The sequence below is a fragment of the Megalopta genalis genome, chromosome 10 (genome assembly GCF_051020955.1).
Source record: "Megalopta genalis isolate 19385.01 chromosome 10, iyMegGena1_principal, whole genome shotgun sequence".
NCBI lineage: Eukaryota > Metazoa > Arthropoda > Insecta > Hymenoptera > Halictidae > Megalopta > Megalopta genalis.
The window spans coordinates 10,005,378-10,033,248 of NC_135022.1; the positions used below are offsets into that span (position 1 = coordinate 10,005,378).

The following is a 27,871-nucleotide window of genomic DNA, read 5'->3' on the forward strand; positions in this document are numbered from 1 at the left end:
ACCCACCATATAGCCCCGATCTCGCGCCATCGGATTAACACTTATTTCGATCCCTGGACAACTCCCTTCGTGGTAAAACTTTTAACGACGACGACGCTGTAAAATCTCGCTTAACTCAGTTTTTGGCCGAAAAGGATCAGACTTTCTACGAGCGTGGGATTTTCAAGTTGTCGGGGAGACGGCAGAAGGTCATCGAACAAAATGGAAAATACATTACGGATTAAACTTCGTTCCAAGTAAAAGAAAATTTTTTATTTCATCGAACAAATCGGCAATTATTTAGTTACCAACCCAATACATAATAAAAAAAGCACCTCCCCGTCAGAAAAAGAACTCCATTAGGTCCCGAGGAAACATTTTCCCCTCGAGCCAAGGGTCAGCAGTGTCGCGGTAAAAACTTCTGCGGAAGTAGTTGAACTCGCGGAGTCTCCGTCGAAGACCGTGGGATCGATCGATCCGGCCGTCGGAGAGGATCTCTGAAAATGTCTCCGGTTCGCCGCGATCGCGCGAATCCCGCGGCACGGTATCGGGAATACGGGACGGCGCTTGCAGGCTCGAACGGCTGGATGCGGGAACAACGAAACGTGGAAAACGTATCGAGCCCTTCGGCCTTTCTGCTTTCGAATGAATGCCTTTAGGGGTTGCACGGCGCGAACAAAACGAAAAATCATCGATCGCTGAAACGAATGCCTTCTGGGTTTGCATGCTCGACTTTGCCATTCGGCCAGGTTATTCGAATGTCTGGCTTTCGACGCCGAGTCAATTTCGGTCGATCTCTTTCTTTCACTGTCCCTCTCCCTCCACCCCTCTCTCTCTCTCTCTCTCTCTCTCTCTCTCTCTCTCTCTCTCTCTCTCTCTCGTACTCCCGACCGCGGGCTCGCGAGCTTCCTTTAATCTCTCGACCCCGATGCCGCTGGAAGAATGAAAACTCGGGGAGGGAAAAAAACCGTAACTCCGCGGAGACGATAATTACGTACGTATCTCGCCCGGCACCAGGTATTATCCGTAGCTGAGTTGGCAACCTTTTCGACTTTGGATGCCTGCCAGGGTAAATATCAATTTTACGACGTCCATGGATCCTTTCTATTTGGTTTGGCAATTCCTGCACCGGCTTACCCCGCAGCCAACCCAGCAGAGCCCGGGCGCCTAGCGTCGGGCGGCACCCTCCGCTGCCGATGGTTTCCCGCTAATCTAGCACCAGCCGTGATCTTCGGCCTGCGATTCCGTCGCAAATGCTCTTACTACCTGTATTTGCTCGCTCGAACGCGGCTACCCTCGGCATCGACTTCGATTCCGACTTCGACCGTGACCGGAACGGCTTATCCCGACGCGCGACGCTCTGTAATCGAATCAAACTCGCGCGATTTTCTACCGGGCTTTCAACCGGTAGTGGAGCACGCCTGTTCGACGGATCGCCGATCGGAAACCGATGCCACGGCGATCGGCCCGTGCCGAAGACTCCTCGTTAATCCGATCCAATCCGCGGTCGACCGGCGCGGCGTGCTATCGCGCCGCTTTCAGCGCGGGTTTCGCGCCCGTTTCGAGGACGCGGAGCGCGATAATTGCCGGCCGGCTTGGTGTAATCTTCGCACAGATTTCGAGGAGCTTGTTGCGCCGCGTTTAACGGTTAATCGACTCTCCCCTGGTATCCCTGTCGTTCTTCTTTTTCTTTTTTCTTTTTTTTGCAGCGTCGCGCGTCTCTTTCCAAGACCGGTTTCTGCGTATTTGCAAACGCTTGTCGTCGGCGAGGGCGCCGCGTGTCCGCTGCTCCAAGCTCTCGCGTCTCTCGCAAGCGTACAAGCGTACAGCCGTACGCGCGTAGAAGCGTGCAAGCGTAGAACGCGATCTATCGGTGCGAAGGCTCGTCGAGACGAGGACGAGCGCGGTTCGTTTCATGGTTCGTTAAACGCCTCGTAGCCGTAACATCTATTCGCGTAAGCGTTTTGTCCTGGCACGGTCGAACGGGTTCAACAGGCTAACGGGAACCCTTTTTCTCGGTGCGGCGCGCGTCGCGACGCGCTTTCGATCCTCGCTTTAACCCTCGGCCCGCGGCGGCCGGGTCTCCCGTGACCCGATTTATTCGAACGGCCCGCCGAATCGGCCAACGCGTTCGCCAATCGAATCGGATGCACATAGCCGTCGCGCCGGGAACAGCGGAAAGTCTGTTGACCCTTTGCACAACCCTTACATCGTAATTCTAGCATATCGCTCGGATGTCCCCTCTCGTGGGACATTCAAGTTTATTAGCGATCACGGGGAATCGAGTTATTTCAGCGCAACTTTTTCAGACATGCATGTTTCCATGAAGTTTTCTCTTGAAGCGGCGCAAGAAATCGAATCGAAATATAGTAAAATTACTAAGATATGTACAAGAAATGCCAGCGGATTTTGACGAGAACGCGAGAGGCGTGCTCGCGACGGTCCGAGCACTTCGAAGGCGCCATTTGAAAAGAGCGATAAGGCAAGTTTGTAGAAGAAAGATCGGTATGCGAACATAGCACGCACTGTACAGCGAGATTTATAATCATAAAATCTGGAGGAAAAGATTTTCAAAGCTGAACTCGGTCTGGTTCGAAGCGTCGAGCGGTATAGATAGATCTAACGAGTGAGAAAATCGGAAAAGTGATTCTTCTCTTGGTAAATAAATCGTTTGGTAAAAGTTTTTTTGGTAAATATCATCTTGCGAGTTAGTAATAACGATTAGAAATTTTCAACCTATGTATTTATTCGTATTCTTTATTAGAGCAATGGCAAAACGTTCGAACACGAATGAGTCTCGTGACACAAGTAGTAGCGAAGACGAGCTCCGGATAGACGTTTATACAGATATGTTAGAAAGACTAACTGTGGAAGGTTTTCTTCTACAGTTGGTCTATCGTTTCGATAGCAGCGATAGCGATATCGTCCAAGCAACGAGGCGACGAGGGAAAGAGTTCGCACAGATAGCGATTGCAACAACGAAACAAAATTATAAAACAAACGATAACAAAATTATAAAAAATAAAATATTGATCTTGTTGAAATTTTAGCCTCGAACAAAAATTAATCTATAGTTTACTTAGTACTAAGATACTAAGATATCGGTTTACATTTTCGCCGGTTCCGTCAGCGGGCAACGACGGTGATGTAAACTGTATATAGTAGATACCGCGATACATCATCACCGGTACCATTAGATATACATCGTACCCTGACTGTTTGGGGGTCCCAGCGTCACGTATACAATGTGAAACGCGACAAATAAAACGTCTCTGATTGATGGATAAGACGAACCCAAAAAGGGTATAAAAGAAGCGTTTTTTCTTACCGGACACTCGGTAGAGTTTGGTCGCTCGATCGTTTTCGCCCATATACCTTCTCTCGATAAAGGAATAAAATAAAGTCTTTTCAATAAAAGAATTAGAATCATATTCATTTCCATTCCATAATCCCAACAGATCTTTTTGCAAATTTCTCGATTTCAGCCAAATTCGTATAAGTCCAATATCATTATAATAAGTTAGTTAGTTCCAAAAGCATACTAAATAATACGAGGGTCTGTAAATGCCTGTTTCCGCCGAAAAGTGGCGCCGAGTAGCTGGTAGCCAACCTCCAGAATGGTTCGGAGTGCTAAGGGTTAATTCCACGCGAAGCATCTTCGGAAATGTCTGTTTGAAGAATTGTTGAACGATGCGCGGAGAATTGTTGTAAACGTCGCGAATTGTCCGGTCGATTTCGATCTTCGTCTCGTTCTCTCGAGTTTTTGAGACCGGTCGCCGCGTGCACGCGACTCCGTTCGCGGCGGAGCGACAAGGATGCCGCGCCCTTTGGAGGGCGCGCCCTCGTCGTCCGTTTACCCCGTTCGAGTCGTTTGCAAACGCCGCCACATTGCCGCACCGTTTACCGCCGGCACTCCCGCGTCACCCTTCCGTACTGTTTTTTCTTGCCGCTGGTCGTGCGCGTCTTCTTTCTTCCATTCTTCGCGTCGACGAGCGTAGGGTTGTTGTGCCGGTTGTCGGATGGCGGAGTGCACGAGCCCCTCGAGGGAACACTCTCGACCCCCCGGCGTAATCGTTCGAATTCGCTTAAACGAGCATCGTCGCGTAATTCACCGTGAAACGCGAAACCGAGCGGGTTTCGGTTTTCCGGCTTTGCTTTCGGTTCGAGCGCGATTCTCGCCCCTATTCCGCGGGTACACCCATACCGGAAACGGTGCGCCGCGAGGGCCGGGCGAAACGTCTTGCGGAATCGCGTCGAGCGAATCGGACGGACCGCCCGGAATTGGCCGTCCTCGTGTCGGTTCCTCGCTGTCGACGAGGAAAATATTTTTGCCAGAGACGCGCCACCGATAACGCCTTATCGGTCCGTTGACTCGGCGCGTCCCTCTCGGACCTTGAAAACTGCTCGCGATGAATCGCGATGCTTGTTGTAATTGCAACGAGCGTTATCGAGCCGTTCCGATGTGCTCCCAGTCCCACCCACCACCGTCGCTACCGGCACCAACGCGCCGCGTCGTTCTCGCTAAACCAGGGGTGTCAAACTCGCTGCCCGAGATGAAGATTTTTGCGGCCCAGTCAATATATCCGACGCAAAGCAAAAATAAAATAGAAATTGTGAATTAGAAATGTTGAAAGTAGTCTCGGCCAATAAAATTTCTCCCGAAATAGGAAAGATAGTATCGGAGAAGAGACGTCAAGTATCAGGACGTAAACAATAATTTCACTTTATATACGTGTTTATTACAATGTACTAGTCAAAATAAAAATATTTGTTTCTATGAACATTGATTTTTTTCTTTTGCGGTCCACATAAAGTTAAGCATTGTTTATTTGGCCCGAGTTAGCTTTTGAGTTTGACACCCCTGCGCTAAACGAACGCCGGCTCGTTTGCGAGAGTACATTTTTGCTCGCGAACGTAATCCCCTTCGCCCCGGCTCTCGGATTCAGCGTCGCAATCGGTGGGATATTTGGCCAGGAAAGTCGGTGAAAAGTCGTTTCGAAAGCTTTTTTATTGTTTGAAGTTCTTGGATGTGTGAGGGGAACAATGTGTAGTAAACTTTGTTTGTTCGTTTGTGCATTCGTAAATCAATAAACTCTCTTAAACTTGCCCTTCCAACCATGTTATAATGTATTAATATATACATATATATATATATATTATTGGTATATATAATAATGTATACATAACTGTTTTTTATTTACTTATTAAAACGTTTCGTGGTCTGTATGTATATATATTGCATTAAAATAATAATTTACATAATTCCGACGTAAATTACGTGCAAAATAATTTTCTCCAGCTTATCGGTGCAACTACGTATGTACTCCACCGTCGCCATCATTTTCCAATAGTTCCCGACAGCCCTGGGAAAAAATGTTCCGAACAAGAGGTAAGCAATATTCGGGCATTTACGCAAATTTCATTAAATGGAATTTCACAAAACTTCCTTCCAACAGAAAACTATGGCAATATAATATATTATCGTATTAAATTATATATATTTATAATATAATATTATATAATATATATTTATAATATATTATTATAAAATATATATGTATATATATATTATATATAATATATATAATAATATATAATATATATATTATTATTATATAATATATTAATAAAATATATTATTGTATTTTTCAAATGTTAAAATGCATTTTTGATTCTGGAATCTTGTAGCCGCGACGTTAAGGCGAATTCTAACATATTACAACCTCGAGCCAATGAACAACGCTAAAATTGATCTTTCCGATTTTTCAGGCCAAATATGTGCACCACTCTGGCGTCGTCTCGGTTGGCTAGAAATTTCGCGACAAAAATCCGATGGGACGTGTTGCCTCCGTGGCGCAATCGGCTAGCGCGTTCGGCTGTTAACCGAAAGGTTGGTGGTTCGAGCCCACCCGGGGGCGAAATATCTTTTGTCAGCTCCTCGGTAGAAACGCTTCGAGGACGACGAACCTGTCTCTCCAGTTTATGGAACGCGACGAACGAGTGTTCCGTACTCGCTCGCGCGTCATCTTTTCAATTTTGTTCCCCGAAACTCGACGAGATTCTTGGAAACGTATTCTCTCGTTATTTTATTCTCTTCTATGATAATAAAAAAAAATATATATATAAAAAAAATGCAAAAGTAGAAGAACGCCCAACGTGGGGCTCGAACCCACGACCCTGAGATTAAGAGTCTCATGCTCTACCGACTGAGCTAGCCGGGCAACTGTGCTAGCCTGGCTCTGCTATTGCGGAGTCTTCTCCTCGGATCGGTTTCACTCTACAGTAAATTCTCTCCAATTGTCCTCCGGTTTGTAAACAAAAATGGACAATTTGGGAAGCGGAGATACGATTATTCGACGCTTGCGGCTCGTTTTTTATATTTGTTGACAATCGGCGACTATAAAAACGAGCCGCAAGAGTCGAATAATCGTATAACCACTTCCCAAAGCGTCCGTTTTTGTTTACAAACTGAGGGGCTATTGGAGAGAATTTACCGTACATCCATCTTCCAGATACTCTATCGTTTCTCTATTGTTTCTGTCACTGTTCACCATTCTATAACCTAATCTTTTTCTATTTCTTTCCGGATGTTTCTTCATCAATCGTTCTTTTGTATTCATATCTGAACAACGATGCTATTCGGTTGGCAACTAAGTAATAATAATAATAATAATAATTTTATAATATAACATTTACAGATATCATAAAAATGGGAGTGAGAGACGTCTATAACTGAAATCGGCAATTATTTAGTTGTCAACCCAATATTTCTTGTATGTCCGATAATCTTTCATTTATCATATTTCCTGTACTATACATATTTATTACATCCATTATGTGTTTATCATACAGGGTGGTCCGTTTAAACATCTCCTCCAATTACGGGAGTACAACAAATATTTTGTGTGCTATTTGAATGGTTTGAAGAAAAAACAATGTATTGCAAAAAATATTTTTCTTCGAAATGTACAAGGTTATCGATGTTTCTTTGCGCATAGTTGTATAAGTCTTTTTTTTTATTAAATCGTGTAATTGTAGCTGATGTAAAAATACGTTCAGATATGAGCCGTTTATTTTGAAAGTGGCATAAGTCACTTTACCGTGATGAAAAGTGGTGATTTTTTAATGTTTATACGAAATTATTTATACCGAGAAAAATATCAGTATCCTGAGACAACGAATACAAGTAAATCTTCTCGAAAGTTAGCATCCATGTTTTTAAACGTGTTAAAACGCAAACCCTTAATACATCGACTTAAAAACAACGTGACTTATGCCACTTTCAAAATAAACGGCTCATACGTACATTACACGATCTTGAGATGACCTTTAAGTTCAAAAATTGAACGGAAACGAATAACATTTCTCTGTCGAGACTTTAGAGACGAAGACGTCTCGTTCGAGAATCTGTGAGTGTAAATAAACATGCCCACTATCGCGGTCCGGAAACTTTCGGTACGATCGAATAGCTTGCCTTCAAACACTGATCACCTCTGTCATGAATCGGAATCATATCAATTTCCTCTTGCTTCGAGTAAAACTCATCGTGAACGATAAACTGACGAATTTTTTGAAAATGATCAGAGCTCTGCGGTGTCAGAAGTCATTTGTAGTGCGATAGTGAACATGTTTATTTACACTTAAAGATTCCCGAACGACGTCATCGTCTCTAAAGTCTCGATAGACGCAGAGTCTCGGTATCATCGGGAAAATTATCCGGCCCATTCTACGCGGCTTTTAGAACAAATTTATACACAAAATTTCCAAATTGTTGTATTAGACGTACCGTGTAGCGTAGGAGTGTCGAACTTAAAAGCTAACTTGGGTCAAATAAACAATGCTCAACTTTAGGTGGGCCGCAAAAAAAAGAATCAATGTTCAGCTGTGTTCTTTGTAACAGCTTTATTGAATCACCCTGTATGTTATACTATTTCTCACTCTTTGTATTGATATCATCGTATGCATATTTCTATTTTTAATTTTATTGTAATCGCGTAACACGGCTATATAAAACTCTCCTTTTTTCAATTGCTTTCTTTGCAACAAAGTGCTTTCTTTCATCCTGTATACGTAAATAAAATGATTACTGTCATTATTTTACGACGTTCCGACGTCGACAGCAATATTACTACATTTCATTGTTTTACACGTTAGAATTTATAGTCTCGGCTATGATGCACAAAACGAGTTATTTCGTCCATTATTCTCTATTGTACAATTCTTTTGTATCAACGATTCACTTTTACTATTCCTAACATTATTATGATTGCTATTATTATTAGTATTATTATTGTTATTATTATTAGTATTATTATTGCTATTATTATTAGTATTATTATTGCTATTATTATTAGTATTATTATTGCTATTATTATATTAGTATTGTTATTGTTATTATTATTAGTATTATTATTGTTATTATTATTAGTATTATTATTGTTATTATTATTAGTATTGTTATTAGTATTATTATTGCTATTATTGTTAGTATTATTATTGTTATTATTGTTAGTATTATTATTGCTATTATTAGTATTATTATTGTTATTATTATTAGTATTATTACTGCTATTATTATTAGTATTATTATTGCTATTATTGTTAGTATTATTATTGTTATTATTATTAGTATTATTACTGCTATTATTATTGCTATTATTTTTATTATTATTATTATAAAGAATCTGCCAGCGTAAGGAAGAGTGAGACTATTTCTCGGTAGGATGGATGATTCTGTTTATTTAACTAGTTTCTTCTTCTTCAGCGAGCAACTTTTTGTGCATTGTCGATCGCGACGCGACGCGACAGTGAGAATGCAGAAAAATTGAAAGCCACCGTTTGACGTTTCTCGAGAGTTCGTAGGTGTCAGAGGGACGAATACCGTTTAATCGCGTACAAAGTGCATCCCGGCGACAGAGAACATTTTTACGACACATTGTTCTCCCGCCTATTTCGGACACGTTTTTGCGCGTAAATGCGATGCGCCGCGTTAGGTACTGCCAACGCGCCGTAGCTTTCCCTTTCGCCGGTGATTCGATATCGTTTGCGATTCCGCGTTCCCCGATGCTTTTCGCAGAAAGGGAGTACCTATTGTGTCGACCTATACGCGAAATCGTGGGACAGCCACGTACGACGGAGGGCCCTTTGATAAGCCTGTTCGACGCGGCTTCGTGCCACGGCGCGAATGCTATTTTATTTTCGCCGCAATTCGCATAGTTTATGAAGCTTTCCGCCCAACAGCCTGAAAGGAGCACGCTCGCGAAGTGCCCCTAAAGTCCGATGAATTTTTAAAGGCGACAATGTGTTCCCTGGTTAACGGGCGATTCTCGTGTAGCGGGTACAAAAAAAAAGCATCGATTTTCTTTCGCACAAATCAACAGTAGAATGTGTCGAAAAGTGTGCCCTGCAAATTTTCCAGTCGTAATTCTTTTATACCACGGTCCCGGAATATATTTTTGCAACGAATTTTACGCTGTTAATACAGAGTAAATTCTCCCCAATTTACGCTCAGATTGCACACAAAAATAGGGACAACTTGTCCTTTTATGTGTACAATACAATACAATACGCTATTGTATACATTAGTATATGTAGTATAGAATACATTATACATTATTATAATACAATAAAATAAAATACTACAATATTGTCCTTTTTTGTGTACTATTTTATGGGTCTATTATCTCAATTAGGGAGAATTTACCGTTCCTTGAAACCTTGCTGAAAACTTTAAACCCCGTTTAAGCATTAAATCGACTAATTGACTTGAAACAAAGCTTAGCTCTTTTTCGTTACAATATTGTCCAGGGATCAAACCTAAAATTAGATTCTTCCTTTTATTTACGATACTTTTGAACACGCTATTAAGCTGAAATTGTATACAAAAAGAAACAACAACAAAATTTGCTTGGTTAACGCTAGAATTTGTTTAGCGCGTCGATTTTATTAAAACATTACATTTTATCAAAAAATAGGTCTAATTGATGCCAACTTGAATTATCTAAGTATAAGAAAATGTTTTATTTGGATACACCATGGCTACATCATCGAAGACCTAGTCATGTAAGACCGAGTCACTGTTTAAAAAATACGTAACAAAAATTCGGTGAAATAAATTTTTCCGCGTAGTTTAAAGGTTTCTCTTTGCTTGTTGCCCCTAAAAATTCTGGAGCAATATAACCTGTAGTATTAACCCTTAGCATTCCGAACCATTCTGGACGTTGGCTACCAGCTACTCGACGCCACTTTTCGGCAGAAACGGGCATTTACAGACCCTCGTATTAATTAGTACAGTTTTGGAACTAACTAACATATTATAATGGTATTGGGCTTATATGAATTTGGCTGAAATCGAGAAATTTGCAAAAAAATCAATATTTTATTTTTTATAATTTTGTTATCGTTTGTTTTATAATTTTGTTTCGTTGTTGCAATCGCTGTCTATGCGAACTCTTTCTCTCGTCGCCTCGTTGCTTGGACGATATCGCTATCGCTGCTATCAAAACGATAGACCAACTGTAGAAGAAAACCTTTTACAGTTAGTCTTTCTAACATATCTGTATAAACTTCTATCCGGAGCTCATCTTCGCTACTACTTGTGTCACGAGACTCATTCGTGTTCGAACGTTTCGCCATTGTTCTAATAAAAAATACGAATAAATACATAGGTTGAAAATTTCTAATCGTTATTACTAACTCGCAAGATGATATTTACCAAAAAAACTTTTACCAAACAATTTATTTACCAAGAGAAGAATCACTTTTCCGATTTTCTCACTCGTTAGATCTATCTATACCGCTCGACGCTTCGAACCAGACCGAGTTCGGCTTTGAAAATCTTTTCCTCCAGATTTTATGATTATAAATCTCGCTGTACAGTGCGTGCTATGTTCGCATACCGACCTTTCTTCTACAAACCTGCCTTATCGCTCTTTTCAAATGGCGCCTTTGAAGTGCTCGGACCGTCGCGAGCACGCCTCTCGCGTTCTCGTCAAAACCCGCTGGCATTTCTTGTATATACTTAGTAATTTTACTATATTTCGATTTAATTTCTTGCGCCGTTTCAAGAGAAAACTTCAGGGAAACATGCATGTCTGAAAAAACGCACTGAAATAACTCAATTCCCCGTAATCACTAATAAACTTGAATGTCCCACGATAGGGGACAGCGGAGTGCAAAGGGTTAAAAGATTAACATTTCATTTTCACGTTGTTACACCAGAATCCCCCACCCCTTAACGCTGATAACAGCTCAAATCCTTGGCGCAGGAAAGAAAACAGGAGAAACAGGTTGCTCCATCTACGATCCGACCGGTACGGTCATTCGGAGACAAGTTCGGGATCGGAATCGAAGCAGGAATCGGTGCAGGAATCGATATAGGAATCGGGATTGGGTCGTAAATCTCTCTCGGTCGCGTTCTCTCGAACGTATCCCCTACATTCGGGCACCGTTCACTCGGAAACTTTATTTGACCGGTGCACAGTCGCGTTCGATCGCGTGCCCGCGTACACGTATCTCGCGTAATCTCTCGTTTTTCCGCGTACATGCATGCATATACGAACAAAGAAAACTGAAAAAGTCACGACGCTCGTGTGTGTTCTCGGGTGATGATTCATCGATTTCAATGAAACGCGTGCAGCTTTGAAAATGCGACACACGACCACGAAGGAAAGATGGATTTCTCCGAAGAAACGCGCTCTTCGGCCCATGGAACGTGCATCGCTTCGTTGCCGACCGACCACGTAAGTCGTCGTTCTGAAATATTTCACAATTTTGTCATTCTGTTCTACTCTAGCCGTGTAATATCACATTTTGAGGGGCTCGTAGAGCTTTGCTTGCACGCCTAACGGGAAAAAAAACAAGCGAAGTTCGAAGGAATTTATTTTTCAGAAAATATTTAATATCTCCAAAACTAACAATAAGATTTCGATAACAAGCATATAACGAGGATAATTTGGGATTTCAAATGGGTTTCGTTCAAATGTATAACAAAATTTATAAGACCACTTACACTTTTAACAATTTCTTTTCAAATCTAAACTTTGTTGACGTAAAAATGATCTTAGAACGTGATATAACAAATTTTAGCGGTGCCTCAGAGTGCACCATTCGAGTGCAAAAGGTTAATTTCGTGGTAACGCGTTCGGCGTACAATTGTAATGGTTGTACGTCCGACGCGACGCTCGCTGTCCCAGCACGGCAAATCTCGTCGCGCGATTAACCCCTTAATGCGCAGTTTTTTTGAAAAAGGCCGGCCAAAAAAGATAAATTTTTTTTCAATGTAAAAAAACACAATTTAGAACGTTGTCTTGGCAAGAAAATTACAAAAATACAAAAATAATCGAAATTTTTATTGCAATTCTAATTTTCAGAATATTACTATTATTATTATTGTTGTTGTTGTTATTATTATTATCATTATATTTATTTTACATTATATTTTAGTAAAATATATATTGAAAAATGAGCGAATCAGAATCTGAATATGAATACGCTGTCGGAAAGCGGCTCGCAAGGAAGAGATAAGTCGTAAGTGATAAGTAGAAAAAGGATATATTTTATACTTGAATAAGTAAGTGTTATAGCTTACAATTCCATGTAAATGATAAATATCAATAAAACGATTGTTTTCTTTTTTGCTTTCACATTGTTATTTTCAATTCTCGATCGCATTCGAGTGTGAAAAATTATAGCAACACAAAGTACAACGCCGCTCGAATTATCTCGAGTGTGCACAGTTCGGCCAGTTTAGCGCGCTCGAGTTAACTCGAGCGTGCACGTTAAGGGGTTAAACGTTCTGCGAATTTCGTACGATTGTGAGAAACGGCGTTCGATAATCGCACGGGCAAAAAACGATCGAATTTCGAGGAGAAACGGGGGGGAAAAAAAAATTCATCGACGAGGATGGGATTCGAACCCACGCGTGCAGAGCACATTGGATTAGCAGTCCAACGCCTTAACCACTCGGCCACCTCGTCTTCGGCTGGGTCTGGATCCAAATATACGGTACACATTGTTGGCCCGGGGAATCGACGGAACGATCTTTCGTTCGTCGAACTGGAAGAACGATTAATCAATCTTTCAGTCGCGAACGTTATCGCCCCTCCCGTCGTGCAACGCGAAGAATAATGAACCGGGGAGAGAACAACGACGCCGGGTATTATAAACGCGATAGCGTTGCGTAGCAAGAAAATTCCGTTTTAATTCGATATCGGCGTTTATTTCGATCGACCATCGGCAGCCATCGTGCGTCGTATAATACACGCTTGTACGCGCCTGCTTGAAACGTATAGAAGGGCGACACGATCTATCGGGTTGGCAACTAAATAATTGCCGATTTCAGTTATAGATGTCTCTCACTCCCATTTTTATGAGTGATATTTCAAGGTCAAGTTGATGTTTTTAAATAGGACCATAAATTCTTTTTTGTCATATTGCGACGGCCGGTTTCGATACGAATACAATGTTGTATTATCTTTTTTTCAGATAATCGTAAATTAGAAGCAATTATATAAATCCCGCAGCAGCGGGAGGCGGACTGTATCGCGAAAGGTTATCCTTAATATTATCCGATAATTCTTTTATCGTGCCAAGAAATTGCAATTTTTGAAAATAATTTTTTAGTCCTTGTCTAGTAGACCAATCCTTCTATCATCCCGGGAAAAATTTAGACCAACGTGGTCCAATTGTAAAGAACTTATCCAGTTTCAAAAGGTGTACGAATACTTTCTACATCCAGTGTACATACGAGCCGTTCGCAGAGCAAATCGATTAACTCCTTTTTTTTGAAATATTTATAATTTACGTGCCAGAGCATTAGCTTCGGTCGTAACGTTTCGTTTATTTATAATAAATTCCCTACATAATACAGATCGACACCACTGAACAACAAAATTTTTCATCGATCGCCGCATAATAAAATCGCCTAACCCTGTCATAACGATTACACCGAAACTATCCTATCTTATTCATTCTACGTGTTTTTATATGAAAGCAACATCTGAATTTATGCATTATACAACGTTTATTTCAGTTTTTATTTTAGAGGAACTTTTGGAAAACAATGTATATTATCTCATCGCATTTCTGATTTTCTGTTTTATGGAATTAATCGATCTGGCAAATGAGCGGCTCGTATAACTTAATAAGCGTTGCAAGTAACTAAACGCTAAGATTACATTTTTGTAAAAATAAGACAAATATATGGAAACGTGGAAATATTAGGTTTAAATAACAAAGTTTCAATGCTGACCGGTGGATGCAATTGCGTATAGGAAATGTAGTCCTTCGATTATGGAAGGGGGGAGTGTCCTGTATGAATATCCTGTTTAATACTGTCGCACCTACAAATTGGGATCATCTGCTAAGCCAATACGCGAAAGAGAAACAGCAAGATTGCAATGATTTTCATTCTCTTCTATTGGGTTGGCAACTAAGTAATTGCCGATTTCAGTTATAGACGTCTCTCACTCCCATTTTTATGATATCCGTGAATGTTATATTATAAAATTATTATTATTATTATTATGTTATTTTTTATTATCCGTGAATGTTAGCAACTGGACAAATTGAATGCAGCGGTCAAGGAAAAGCGACCAGAATTGGTCGATCGTAAAGGTGTCATTTTCCAGCAGGACAATGCCAGGCCGCACACGTCTTTGTCCACTCGGCAAAAATTGATGGATATTGCTTGGGAATTGTTGTTACACCCAGCATATAGCCCCGATCTCGCGCCATCGGATCACCACTTATTTCGATCCCTGGACAACTCCCTTCGTGGTAAAACTTTTAACGACGATGACGCTGTAAAATCTCGCTTAACTCAGTTTTCGGCCGAAAAGGATCAGACTTTCTACGAGCGTGGAATTTTCAAGTTGTCGGAGAGACGGCAAAAGGTCGTCGAACAAAATGGAAAATACATTACGGATTAAACTTCGTTCCAAGTAAAAAAAAATTTTTTATTTCATCGAACAAATCGGCAATTACTTAGTTGCCGACCCAATATGTATGTAGTCAACGATGCGCTTGTTTCACGCGAACTTTCGCCGACGAAACTTTTTCTCGAGCAAAAGCCGGCGACCCCACCAGTCTCGGCTGTGGTAAATCGTAAATCGTAAGTCGCTTTCGGGGCAATAAGCACGCACCTACCGACCGACCGATCGATCGAGCCGACGAAACCGTTATTGCAAAAGTTTGGAACGACTCGCGCCGCAAACAGGGGCTGGAATTGGCTCACGCAAAATCTTGACGCAAGCTTCCTCGACGCCGGCGAACACCGAGCACAAAGTTACGGCCGCGTTCACTTTGCGTCAACGTTGACTTTTCGAACGGAATCGTGCGCGTGTCCGATCGATCGCTTCCGAGAAGATCGGTTGCGTTCGCTTTCGGACAGATAAACGAGACGGAGCGGCGGCTGCTCCGTTCGGGAAAGAAACGCGGTTCGATGCGGTTCGCCGGTTGCCCGTATACGCGGAGGAAAGGTCGCTTTGATTGGCTGATCGCCAGTTTCCGTTTGTCCGCACTGCGACCTGCACTCGGCCGTAGTTGCGCACGAGTTCGCGCTAAGTGTGTTTTCTTGCCCCTTCTCGCCGCGTCGCCGTCGACCTGGACATCCCGCGAGTCCCAAAGCGGGCCGCTGCGCGGATACGTGTACATATGTGCCGTTTATTTTGAAAGTGGCATAAGTCACTTTGTTTTTAAGTTCGATATATTTAAGGGTTCGCGTGTTAACACGTTTAAAAATATGGATGCTAACTTTCGAGAGGATTTACTTGTATTCGTTATCTCAGGATACCGATATTTTTCTCGGTATAAATAATTTCGTATAAACATTAAAAAATCACCACTTTTCATTACGGTAAAGCGACTTATGCCATTTTCAAAATAAACGGCTCATATACAGTTATACTCACATATTTATTCATACATAAAGATCGGAATTCTCCATATTTCTTTGATCTATTCTCACCAATTTTCACTTTGGTCTTTCTTTTTTTTTTGTCACTCTCGCTGTCGCCACGTGGGTTCCTACAGATGGCCGCTACAAAATGCTATAAATAGCCAGAAGTAGGAAAAAATGGCGTAGTACAAATCGAGGAGTGTGCAGGACAGAGTAGGCGAGAGAACGACGGATCTGTTCTTCGTTGAAAAACGAATCGAGGTGTCAAGAATCGACTCTTAATATAACCGATAAAATAATCTATTTCGTAGAAAATCGATTATTATAAAAATCGATTACTATTATTATTATAAAAAAGAAGAAGAATCGATCGATTATTTCGCAATCGAGCAGTCCCTGCCCGTCCCTGCTATGCACCGTGTACTATGCGCTGTGCGCCCACGCGGGCATGCAACACGTGTGCGCATGCGCGGGACGCGTAAATACAAAGGGTCGCGCGGACGAGAAACAAGGGTAAAGTGTGTGTACGGAATACAGAATTGTGTGCAGATATAAAACAGTTACTGTTGAAACGGTATATACAGCAGGGGTGTCAAACTCGCGGCCCGAGATGAACATCTTTGATGTCAAGTATCAGGACGTATAAATAATAATTTAACTTTATACATGTTCACAATGTACTTAGACAATTACAATGTACTAAGTATTAAGTAAATTTAACTTTATATATGTTTATTGCAATGTACTTAGTACTTAGTATATTTATACAATATATATATTATTATTATATAATGATATATATATATATATATATATATAATAATATATTATATATTATATAATAATAATATATAATATATATTAATATAAATTATTATATAATATATTATATAATAATATATTTATATTAACTTTATACATATATAAAGTTAAATTATTGTTTACGTCCTGATACTTGACATGAAAAATGTTCATCCCGGGCCGGGAGTTTGACACTCCTGGTGTACACAGAGTGGTCGTAGGCGACGATTCGACGGAACGTTCAACGATCGCCCATCACCAGGAAGCAACGGGAGGGCACTTTCTCCGTGAGGGACGTGGTCTCGTCCAGGGTGCCGAGGTTCGCTCTCAGGAGAACATCGGCGATCATCTTCTCGGCGATGATGCTTTGCCGGGGCATAGATTTCCTCAATTTGTTGGCGACGTAGCGGCCGAACGTGTCGAACTCGTCGTCGGTGACGCATGCGGCGAACGGTCTCGGGGACATTTCGCGCGTAGGCTCCTTCACGGAACGATCCGGGAAGTTCTCTTGCTGGAGTTTCCTCTTGAACACGTCCACGCCGGACACGGACGACGAGATCCTCCTCGCGTACGATCCCTCGGTCTCCAGGATCACCGGCTGGAAGGTCGGCTCCGGGCTTGCTTCCCGCGAGGGCACCGGGGACGGTGGTTCGATCTTGTCCACGTCGGCCTGGACAAACTAAACGGAGAGAAACAGAGCAAAGAATAAGCTGAGACCTGCACGGATACGCTTGGGCGGTGGACAAGGGAAACGAATCGGCGTTGTCTAGGGCCAACGTGAAAAATCCAACTTCTGTGTCGGTACGTAGACGCCTTTTCTACGTAGGACAACTTTATCTTTCCTTTTTGTATCGTCTATTTAGTATCTTTTCTTTCATCGTTTCTTTCTCTTTTTTTTCTTTCTTTCAACCCTTCGCACTCCGCGTCATCCCAGACGTTAGCTACCAGCTTCTCGACACCGTTTTGTCGCAGAAACGTGTACTTACGAGCCTTTGTATTGTAAACGGTGTCTCGAAAATGTCTCGTAATCCGGGAATAGCAGGTTCCCGAGGTCGTTTCAAGCAACTTTCTCCTTTGCGGAAATGTTCTCCGAGGCTTCGTTTACGAGTTATCGACGAAAAACAGTGACCAATAAGAATCGAGTACGGCTGACGCGAGGCGGCCCAGTCAACCAGCGCGCGAAGCCCAGTTCCGCTCATTGGCTCGGCCGCCGCGCGCCGAACGATCTCGTCCCTGATTGGTCACGGTTTTTCGTTGATAACTCGTAAACGAAGCCGCGGATCGCATTTTCGCTAACGAAAAAGTTGCTTCAAACGACCTCAGGAATCCACTGCTTTCGGATTGCGAGACATTTTTGGGACACCATGTCTGATACACCTTTGAAACCAAGTAAGACGTTACGATGTTCGATTTCTATGAATTTGTAGACATCGAGGAACGTACATTTGCAAACGAAATCAACAATTTTATTTCTTCTAATATCGTACAGTGCGATAAATTTTAAGGCATTCCAATATAATAAACTTCAATGTCCCCTCGGTGGGGACATTCGAGTGATATGCTAAAATTACGATGTCCCCTGAGAGGAGGCAACGGCGTGCAAAGGGTTAATTCGCTACTTTCGTGACCCGAACGTTACGCTTTTGTAACAGAGCGGTTTGCTACCGTTGATCGAACGAATATTATTGTTAAAAAAAAAAACGAACGCTTCGTACGAAGGAGGAAATGCTCTCTCTAGCTAGCCCGTCGAAATACATGCGCGAGTATGCGCGCGTGTGCCTCGAAAGCTGATCGACTCGACGCGTCGAGCGACGCGCGACGCGCCTCGATCGTTTGCCGTCCGACGCAATGCGTCGTGTCCCGTCGTCTCCCGTCGCGGCTTGTCGCCCGCCGCCCACGCCGCGCGGCGCGGCGCCATGCCACGTCGAGCCGCGTTGCAACGCGTCGCGTCGCATCGCGTCGCATTCGCTTTTCTTCGCCGCGGAAATGATGCCGCGAGAACTCGATTAGGCGCGCGCGGACGCGTCTCGTTCCCGCGCCACGGAATCCAAGCTAAGAGCGAACCGTCTTTGTTCGGTTTCCGATTTCAGCGTAATTTCCTGCAACGCGGCGACCAGGTTTCGGATCGATAAAGGTCTCCGAGAAGAGAAAGAGAGTGGGAGAGGCAATGAACGACGCGAGGAGCGACGAGGAGAACGAGCAAAACGAACAGACCGAAGACAGACAGACAGAGAAAGAGAGAGAGAGAGAGTGAGATTGCGGGGGGCAAGAGCGAGGAAAATTGAGACGGTGGGAGAAAGAGAGAAAGGGACTGGATCGTGTGTCGTATGTGTGCCGTATCGAAGACGTATCGTTGACGGCACGACGCCACCGACGTCGTCGGTCGTTGTCTCGTGTCCGAAGAAGCGGAGCGCGTCGTCGTATCGATCGGTTTCGGAGCGATCTAGGGGAAGGGAGGGGGCAAATGTCTCTCGAGATTGTCGAGATCGTACCATCGGCTCGTGATAGCCGTCCACGGGGACCGTCGGATTCTTAACCATGTCCCGATCATCCTCCGGCGACGAGCCCTCGTTCTGTTCGGCGACGAACTTCAGAATGTCGTAGTACCACAAGGACGATCTGTACCGCATCCGCGGGTTCTTGATCATTCTCTGGGAGCTCCGCACCTTCTTGTACTCCCGCCTGAACGCCGTCCGAAGCGTGTTGATCTTTCTAATGACGGTCTCTTTGTCCGCCACCGGGTTCACCTCTCGGAGCTTCTGCACGAGGGCGTCGTAAGCGCGGTTCCGGAGCAGCCTGTCCTTGTACCCCTTGTACCTGACCTGCCACAAGCAGGGGAAACTTCGGTACAGTTGAATGAACTCGGTGAGAAAGTCGTGCGTGTAGCCGACCAAGTCCGGGCTCGCCATGCTGCTCGCGATCCACCGAGTCGCCGCCACGGTCGTTCGTCGTCGCGTAGACGCGTCCAGTCGAGAAGAGATAATCACGAGCTACGATCGAGTAGCTCACGAACCAAACCGAGCCGGACCGAGTCGAGTCGAGTCGAGTCGGGTCGAGTCGGGTCGCGTCGCGTCGCGTCGCGTCGAGTCGAGTCGAGTGTTGGAGGCAGACTTGGAATCCTCTCCAAGCGACACGAGACACGAACACACCGTGAATGACCACGCTCGACGACCGACGAAGAGCCACTGCCTCCGACAGCGATCGCCGACAGCGGTCGGTCGCGTGCACGCGTTGAGAACGCTACGCGTTTGCTCAAACCATGTTGCCAGATCTCTCCAACGTCGAACCAGGTTTGGCGGTGCTTGCGCAGCCGACGCTCGATAGTTCGTCCGGCCGTCGCCCGCCCCGTGATTTCGCGGCCGCGATCGCTCGCCCACTCTCGCCAACCGAACGAAACCAGCAGGTTCCGTTGTGCGCGACCAAAATATTCCGTTCCATCGCGCCGAAGCGACCATCGTCGATACGGCCCGCGGACCGCTCCCCCCCCCCACCCGCTCTGCCAGCACGACAGGTTTGTACAAACTTCCGTGGTTTCGTAACTTTCTCCGCGACGCTGCGACTCGCGCGAACATTGCGTACAGTCGGCGCGACCGACGACGCCGTTTTCAACGCGACTACGTGTGCAAACACGTTTCTCGCGGGTCGGTCCCCGCCGTCGCGTTTGTCGTTATGTGTCGCGGCACGCCTCGGCTCGCCGCGCGCTCGTTGCTCCGTCCTCCGCGTGAACGTTAATCCCTTAACGCAGAGTTTTTTTTTTTTTAAAACCGGCCAAAAGAGATCAATCTTTGGTGGAGAATTTTGATATACCGCGCTTCTGTTCCATTAATACAGGGCCACTCGTATCGGTCTATGTATTGATAATTGTTTCGAAATTTTTCACACACAATTAAATTATTAATTCCTGTTGTAAATATCAAATTAAGCTTTTCAATTGATTGTAAAATTTAATGTTTTAAATTGTTAATGTTTATAATACGTTATTCTAATGCTAAAAAATAACAGTTTTTAATCGTTTAACCTTCTGCGAAAGAATCGCTATAATTTATTACTGTTCGCGCCTGGAATAGTCGCTTCAGTGTGGCAAAAAAGTATTCCGCCCCCAGCGATGGTCAGCGATAGCTTTAACAATTTATCAGATATCAATTTCAACGAAGTAAAATCTTTCGTCAGAAATGATGTGAAAATTTTCAATGCTGTCCTAGAGTCACCTGTTGTGCGCAAAGGATTAATTCGCATCCTGTTCGGTCCAACTTGGAAGAATCGTTGGCCGGTCGACCGTCGATTCGGCGCTCATCGGTCGGCGATTACACTGTCCGACAAAATCAAACCTTTCTTTCTGTAGAGCTTCGCTCCCAGAACAAGAATCCGAAAACCGAATTGCCCCATCACCCTCGGTTTTTTAAATAAACGAACTTTTGTAAAAACCCCAAATTTTCGACAAAAATGAGGCATCGCATGGAAATTACGAACGTTAGAAAGTTCTAAACGGTGTTAAAAGATAGAGGAGAGTTTCCCGAATATAGTGGCATGCAATTTATTAATTGTTTTCGGTCCTAAATAGCAATAAATTAACGTCAAAGTTTAAAAAAGTGTCGACGCGAGCAGTTTCTGCGCAATATTTTTGTATTTTTACGAAAAGTTGTCCTGGGTAGAGCTTTCGTGCTGAACAAAGAACTTTTCGTAAAAATACAAAAATATTGCGGAGAAACTCGCACGTCGACGCTTTTTCAAACTTTGACATCGATTCATTGCTATTTAGGACCAAAAACAATTAATAAATTGCATGCCACTATATTCGGGAAACTCTCCTCTATCTTTCGAGACTGATTAGAACTTTCTAGAGCGTTTGTACTTTTCGTGCAACACCTCATTTTTCTCGAAAATTTGGGATTTTTACAACAGTTCGTTTATTTCAAAAACCGAGGGCGATGGAGCAATTCGGTTTTCGGATTCTTGTTCAGGGAGCGAAGCTCTATAAGAATTTCATAGTGGCTATAGGAACTCAAAAATCGTGTCGAACAGTGTTATCGCGGCCTTAGCTCTTCAGCGGGTACATTGCGAAATTTCGGAAAGTATCCGAGAGAACGTTCCCTTATAAGGAACTGGAACGCGTGCGACGAATTCGCTTGTCGCAATTGGTCCCGGCCCGATCCGACCCGACTCACCGGTCTGAACAAATGAGCGAAGGAAAGATGCCGTTTAAATTTCCAGCGCGCACAATTAATCGACGCGACCTCGATTCGTTTGTCGCGGTCTCCTGCTTTAATTGCTCGCGTACAGATCGCGGCGAACCGGGGACTCGCGGGAAACTTTAGCGTGGCGAGGCTAGGCGAGGCGAGGCGAGGCGAGGCGAGGCGAGGCGAGGCGAGGCGAAGCCAGTCGACTCGGAGAGTTTCGTTCCTGTTTCTCCGTCCATTTCTCTCGTTCGCCCTCTCCGTTCGGCGAGCTCCGATTCCGCTCGCTCGCTCCCGCGCGGCTCCAGTCTCGCGAGTGTCAGCTGCGAAACGACTCGCGTTCCCAGTTCCACGCGACAGCGGTACGCCGCGAGATCTGTGAAAATGAGTTCCTACGGTTTACCGACGCGGCGGTTGCGCTCGATTCCTTCGTATTCCCGTGAAAAAAGCACTTTGTACCCGACGATTCGGTCGATGACTTTCCGCGCACGCTATCGAACGCGAACTCCCGGACTACGAGGAAACAACATCTCTTCGCGAGGAGAGGAGGGGACGTCGAGGAACAATCGAAAGGGGGTTGTGGATAGAGGAAATACTCCTATCTCTCGTGCATTGCAGTTTTTAATCCGCAAGTTTCGCCGCGAATATTTCGGGACGTCGTGCGAGGACGCAGCGCGAACGATGCGCGAACAACGGCGACGACGACGGCGACGAAAAGAATCGCGAAGGTACGGCTGGTTGGCAAACAATAAGACGAAGATGGAAACAACGCGTTTACGGGAGTGAACCGTGCAAGGCGAACGGAAGAGAGATAAATAGAGAGAAAGATAGAGAGAGAGAGAAAGAGTGAGAATCAAGGAGGAAAGGGGGACGCGGAGGAGAAAAGAGTAAGAGGACCGATGCTAATCCTCTTTGTATGGAAAAACCAAGTGGTCCGTCGAGCCGACTACCGAGCAGACTTTCGAACAAGCTATTCAACCGGTGCAATATACCGTGCAAGTATAGCGCATCCCGTCTAGACGACGGCCGGGTTTTCTATGCGAACGAAAAGTTACCTCGTTATTTCGCTTACGAACCATAGGAGAGCGGGGGAACGGCCAAGAAAAAGGAAAATCGAGTCGGCGCGGCGACGCATCGGGCCGCCCCCCCCCCCCCCGCGCGTTCTCCTACTCTCTTCCGGTTCCCGAAGATGCGCCCGCGTGTAATCGCTCGATGGGTTCTAATCGGCCGATCGATCGTTCCCCGCGACGTTATCGCGTGCGACGCGATAAGAATGGTTCTCGTTCGTCGCTTCGATCGCTACTTTGCTCCGCGTCGCACCGCTTCGAATCCGCGTTCCGATCCCTTCGTCCGAACAATCCCTCGTCCGCCACCCAATAACCTGGTTTAATTAAATTCAAAACGGACGGACGGACTGGACTGTCAGTCGGTTTCTTCGATATCCAATAACCGCGACGTACGAGCGGCTGGCAAACACCCAGGAAACTGGTGCAAACTCCGTTTCGAAGCGACTTTATCTCGCCCGCGAGACACACAATACCGTCCCTATATAACAGAAATATCGGCTGAATACGCGTCCCGACGGACGCACCACGGTACACGCGCCACCACAGGGCCCTTCCATTGTTTCGGAGTTCGAGACTCCGGAGTGGAGAAACTGTGGCGCGACGTACGCGCGGCGATGCCTCGTCACAGTTTGCCTCGTGCTCGGTGGATCCGTTTATCGGCTATCGGATCGAAACTGTGCGGGGCGCCGTTGTTGTACGTTCGAGACCGGCATCGGACCGGCCAAGAAAGAATCGTCGTCGGCGACGCGTCGAAAACGGCCGGGGACCGTTTCTGCGAGGAAGCATCGGTAAATTCGATAGCGACAACAGCGACGCGTCGCGGCGAGGAAACGATGACGCGAGGCTCGTTCGTAGCCGAATGGGATCGTCGGAGACGGTCGGTGTGTGCCTGTTTGTTGCAGGAGTGGGGAGGAAGTGGCGGACGCGCGCGGCAAGAAGTTGGAGACGAGCGACGTACTGAAAAAATACGATCGTTTATTTTCTATTAATAAAATTATATAATAATTCTCACGGCTTAGAATTCGAAGGTGAATTAAATTAACCAAAGAGGGCGTCGTGAGCGGAGCCCTCGGACGCGGAATTATGGAGCATCGTCGCGGGATAGTGAGAGGTAACATCGCCGGTCCCGGACTGTTCGGACCCGTCGATGGACATTCCGGGATTCCCGCCTCCTCCTCCTCCGCCCGGGCCGGGACCGGGTCCCGCTCCGGACCCGACGGCGGGCCCGGACACCCTCAGAGGTTTCACGTCCTGGGAGACGTCGTACATCGTTCGGTTCTGCAGATTCTGCGAATTGATCTCGTTGTAGACGAGCTCCTGGATCTTTAGTCTGACGAACATCTGCCTGTCCAGCGGCAGGCTCTTCAGAGGATTTCGAACGCTCATCAGGAAGTGGTAGGTGTCGTCCAGCTCCTCTTCCTGGGACACGCCCAATCTCTTCTGCAACGACTCGTACCGTTCCCGATCGATCTCGCAGTAATCGTTGTCCAGGACGTTCACCAGGCTCCTCTTTCTGCCGATCTTGTTGTGCTTCGGCGGCGGCATAACGTGATGAAGACCGTCGTCGTTCGACAGCAGGGACTGGCAAGAGTCGCCGTCCAGGTCGTCGAACTGGGTCTCCTCGTGGCCCTCGAGAATGTCGATCTGCGGCTCGATCTGCGTCCCTTCCGGCGAGCACCGAAGGATCGCCGAGCATTTCTGCGAAAGGGCGCAACCGATCACCCGGGAGTTCATTTGGTCCCGCAAAAAGAACAGACTCTTGAACCAAACCCACTTGGAATCGTGCTCGATGCCGCCACCCTCGCATTTCCCTCGATAAGTCTTCTTCAGTTCGTTGCGAAAGTTGTCCCGCAAGTGTTTCCATTTCGATTTCGCGACGTCCGCTGCAAAACCAACAAACGATTCTCCCGTTAATCTGTGTCCGGCACGAACCGGCCGAACTTTTCCCAGCGCACCCTGCTCCCCTCCGTTTGCCCGCGACTAATTCGATTACTCGTCTCGTCTCGTCTCGTCTCCCGCGTCGCGTCGCGTCGCGTCCCTCGTCACACACTCGTCGTCCCTTCGTCCCTCGTCCCTCGTTCGAACGGCCTGCGAACCACGGCCCACGAGTAGTCGCGAGCTCGCGTACTGTGCCCTACCACCGACCGCCTATCGATCGAACGGAACGCCCGGTTAATTTCGTGGCCGACGACGCGCAGGCGTTTCCGTGCACGTTGTTCCCTCCGGTCGGCTTCGTTTTCCGATCGACGGAATCGACTCTCTCGGAATTAACGGAATTGCTTTTCTTTTCCCTGTTGTTGCCCCCTTTCCCCGTACGACGAGGAAAGAAAATACATAATTCGATCGACGCGACGGATCTTTCGATGTTCCCGTGGTTGCGGAGCAGAACGGCGCGGAGCGCGACCTCGCGCGGAACGCGAGCCAAACCAAACAACAACGGCGGCGGCGGCGGCGGCGCGCGCGCTCGTTGCCTGTTATATCGATGTTGCAGCTTGCTCGGCACACGCCGGTGATATCGGCGTTCGAACGACTCGATTCGACCAGACCTCGGCTCGATTGTCGACTCGCGAGTCCTATATAGAGTAAATCGATCGATTGAAAGTCGTAGAAGAGAAACGTACAGAGGGGGGACACGGGCGTGTGTGTGCATCGCCTGCCGCCCCTGCCGCTGTCGCGCCGCCGGTGGTCTGGCGCAGGGGCTGGTAGAGGGAGGGGGGAGGTAAACGCGTACCGGTAAAAAAGGGAGAGGGTTGGATGGAAAAGCAAGCGGGCGGAACGGAGAAGGAAAGAGAGGGAAATGGGGGAGAGGGAAAGAGAAAGAGTGTGGGTCGACGCAGGCGCGCGCGCGCGTACCTCTCCTCCGAGAAAGAAGAGAGGAAGAGAGAATAGAGAAGAGTGAGAGAGCGAGGCGCGTAGTGTACTCACTGGAGACCTCGCAAACCCTCGCGATCTCCCGCCACATCTTCTGGATGACGTCGCGATTGTGGTAGTTGACGTTCTTCTGGTCCCAGATCGCGGGCCTGGCGTGCACCTCGGTGATCAGTCTCTGGAGATCCATCGTCATCGCGTTCCTACGAGCGCTCGCGTTGCATCTCCTGGACGATCGCTTGTTGGTTTGTCGACGGTTGAGAAGCGTGATGCCGGAGCTGATGGAGGAGGCAGCCGCGCGCGAGCCGCTTCCTCCTCTGGATACGATTCGTTGGGACTCGTTGGTGTTGTGCGAGGACCGATTTCTCGAGGACTGCTTGGTCGATTCCTCGTTGGGAATCGACGCCTCTCCTCCCGGCAGTAGTTGTTGTTGCTGGAGCTGCTGCGAGAGTTCGAACGCGGGAATCGCGTCGGTGGTTGTTTCGCCGCTATCGCCGCCGCCGGCAACGACGACGACCAATTCGTCTTCGTCGTCGACGTTACTGTTTCGTCGCTGTTGCCGCCTCCTCTTCTTTCTCTTGCGCCTGGCGATACGAGAGCTGCCGGCCGAGGAGGAGCTCGCGAAGCCGAGCCGAGCGGAGGATCGCAGGCGAGACGAATCCAGGGCTTTTTCCTCCTCGACTCGTGCACGCGTGCCGCCGTCCATACACGGCCGGTACACGCGCGCGTTCAGCCGGGAAGACGCGCACCCGCTTTTCGAACGATTTGCTCGGACCCGAACTCGGACTCGAAAGCGGACTCGGTTTCGGTCTCGACTTTGCTCGCCACTTCAGTTTCGATCCCCGCGCTGTACGGTCTCGGTCTCGGCCTTGTTTTCCGCTCGGACCGTGGCTGTGTGTGCCCCCTCGTGTGTAGTCGTCGTCGCCGTCGTCGTCGTCGCGTCGTTGTCGTCGCCGTCGCCGTCTTCGTGTTCGTTGCCGTAAGTTGGCCCGCGCGGTCGCGTCGACGGGCCGAAACGACACCAGCCTGGATTATTACTAGACGACACGCGCACCTTCTCGGCCGTCCGTCCGTCCGCTTGCTCGTCGTCAGCTAGCGTTTCCACGGCGAGCGAGCTCGAGTCCCTGCCTTCCTTCACTTTTGCCCACGGTTTCAGCTTCGGCTTCGGCTCCGCTCGGCTCCGCTCGGCTCGACCCGCACGCCACCGCTCGTCACCGCTCGTCACCGCTTGCGATCCGCACCGGGCTTTCCTGCTGCTCGCTTCGCGATCGCTTCTTCGAAACCAAAGCCGAGCCGAGCCGAGCCGGGCCGAGCCGAGCCGTGTCGAGCGGAGCCGAGCCGGGCCGAGACCTTCGTCTCCTCGCAGCCTATCGCTCGACCCGCGCCGCTCGGCGCGGCTCCGCTCCGCTCGGCGTCTCCGTCTCGCCTCGTCAGCTCCTACCGATGGCCACTTCCTCTTCGCGTTTTTCTCGTCGCGCCCCGCGCTTTGCTCTGGAAAATACGACAAGGGCCCGCACGCGACATTTCAATTTAAACGAGCTTTACACGCCTCGGAACGGTCGTTTCCGCGCGCGCGGACAGCTCCGGCCGTGCGCGCGCGACGCCCGTTCCCTTCGGATTCGCGCGCTAAACGGCGCAACGCTCTGCATCAGCCGGTTGCGCGACTTGCTACGCGGAGCCGGCTGGGATGACGATCGTTCAGCGGCCAAGTCGAGCGTTTTCGGCTCGGCTCGGCTCGGCCCGGCCCGGCCGACACGGCTCGGCTCCGCTCAACCTTCCCCGATTCGATACGTCCGAGGCCCAACCACCTTGCGCGCTCGATCCGCCCGCGTTGCCTGCCGACTTCTGCGTAACCTGCGGCAACCAAGGTCTGCCGGCGTGCCGACTATCACGCATCCTTGCCTCCTATCGAGCTCTCTGCCTTTCCGCTCCTTCGCAGAGCCGCCCGTGTCTATACATACGTATTCTCCACTCGCCTAACTTCGCGTTGATTATTTGCTTGCAAATAATTCACAGCAGAGTTTTAGACAAAAGTATATTCATTGAACACGCAAGATCTAATCTACAGGCTTGCTCGTGAGACG

General features: G+C 46.8%; 3 protein-coding genes and 3 non-coding genes across 6 annotated transcripts in view; 2 read left to right on the forward strand and 4 right to left on the reverse strand.

Moving 5' to 3' along the window:
• The first annotated feature begins 5,823 nt into the window (after positions 1–5,823).
• Positions 5,824–5,897, forward strand: TRNAN-GUU (transfer RNA asparagine (anticodon GUU)). The gene has a single exon. It is a non-coding gene; the product is annotated as a tRNA-Asn (tRNA).
• Positions 5,898–6,127: 230 nt separating this feature from the next.
• TRNAK-CUU (transfer RNA lysine (anticodon CUU)) lies at positions 6,128–6,200 on the reverse strand. The gene has a single exon. It is a non-coding gene; the product is annotated as a tRNA-Lys (tRNA).
• Positions 6,201–11,549: 5,349 nt separating this feature from the next.
• Positions 11,550–27,871, forward strand: part of Lpin (phosphatidate phosphatase LPIN) — a 39,392-nt gene continuing 23,070 nt past the window's right edge. The window contains exon 1 of the mRNA XM_076525038.1: positions 11,550–11,720. The gene's annotated coding sequence lies outside the window, so the exon portion shown is untranslated. The remainder of the gene's footprint in view (positions 11,721–27,871) is intronic.
• On the reverse strand, positions 12,875–12,956 carry TRNAS-GCU (transfer RNA serine (anticodon GCU)). The gene has a single exon. It is a non-coding gene; the product is annotated as a tRNA-Ser (tRNA).
• On the reverse strand, positions 16,805–20,428 carry LOC117223362 (uncharacterized). Its single transcript, XM_033475617.2, has 2 exons — positions 19,171–20,428; positions 16,805–17,357 (listed from the first exon to the last, which is right to left on the reverse strand). The coding sequence occupies exons 1-2, from the start codon at positions 19,585–19,587 to the stop codon at positions 16,920–16,922; spliced, it is 855 nt and encodes a 284-aa protein (XP_033331508.1). The 5' UTR covers positions 19,588–20,428; the 3' UTR covers positions 16,805–16,919.
• On the reverse strand, positions 23,875–27,857 carry LOC117223361 (uncharacterized). The gene is made up of 2 exons (XM_033475616.2): positions 25,845–27,857; positions 23,875–24,802 (listed from the first exon to the last, which is right to left on the reverse strand). Exons 1-2 carry the CDS (start codon positions 26,491–26,493, stop codon positions 23,958–23,960), a joined length of 1,494 nt encoding a protein of 497 aa, XP_033331507.2. The 5' UTR covers positions 26,494–27,857; the 3' UTR covers positions 23,875–23,957.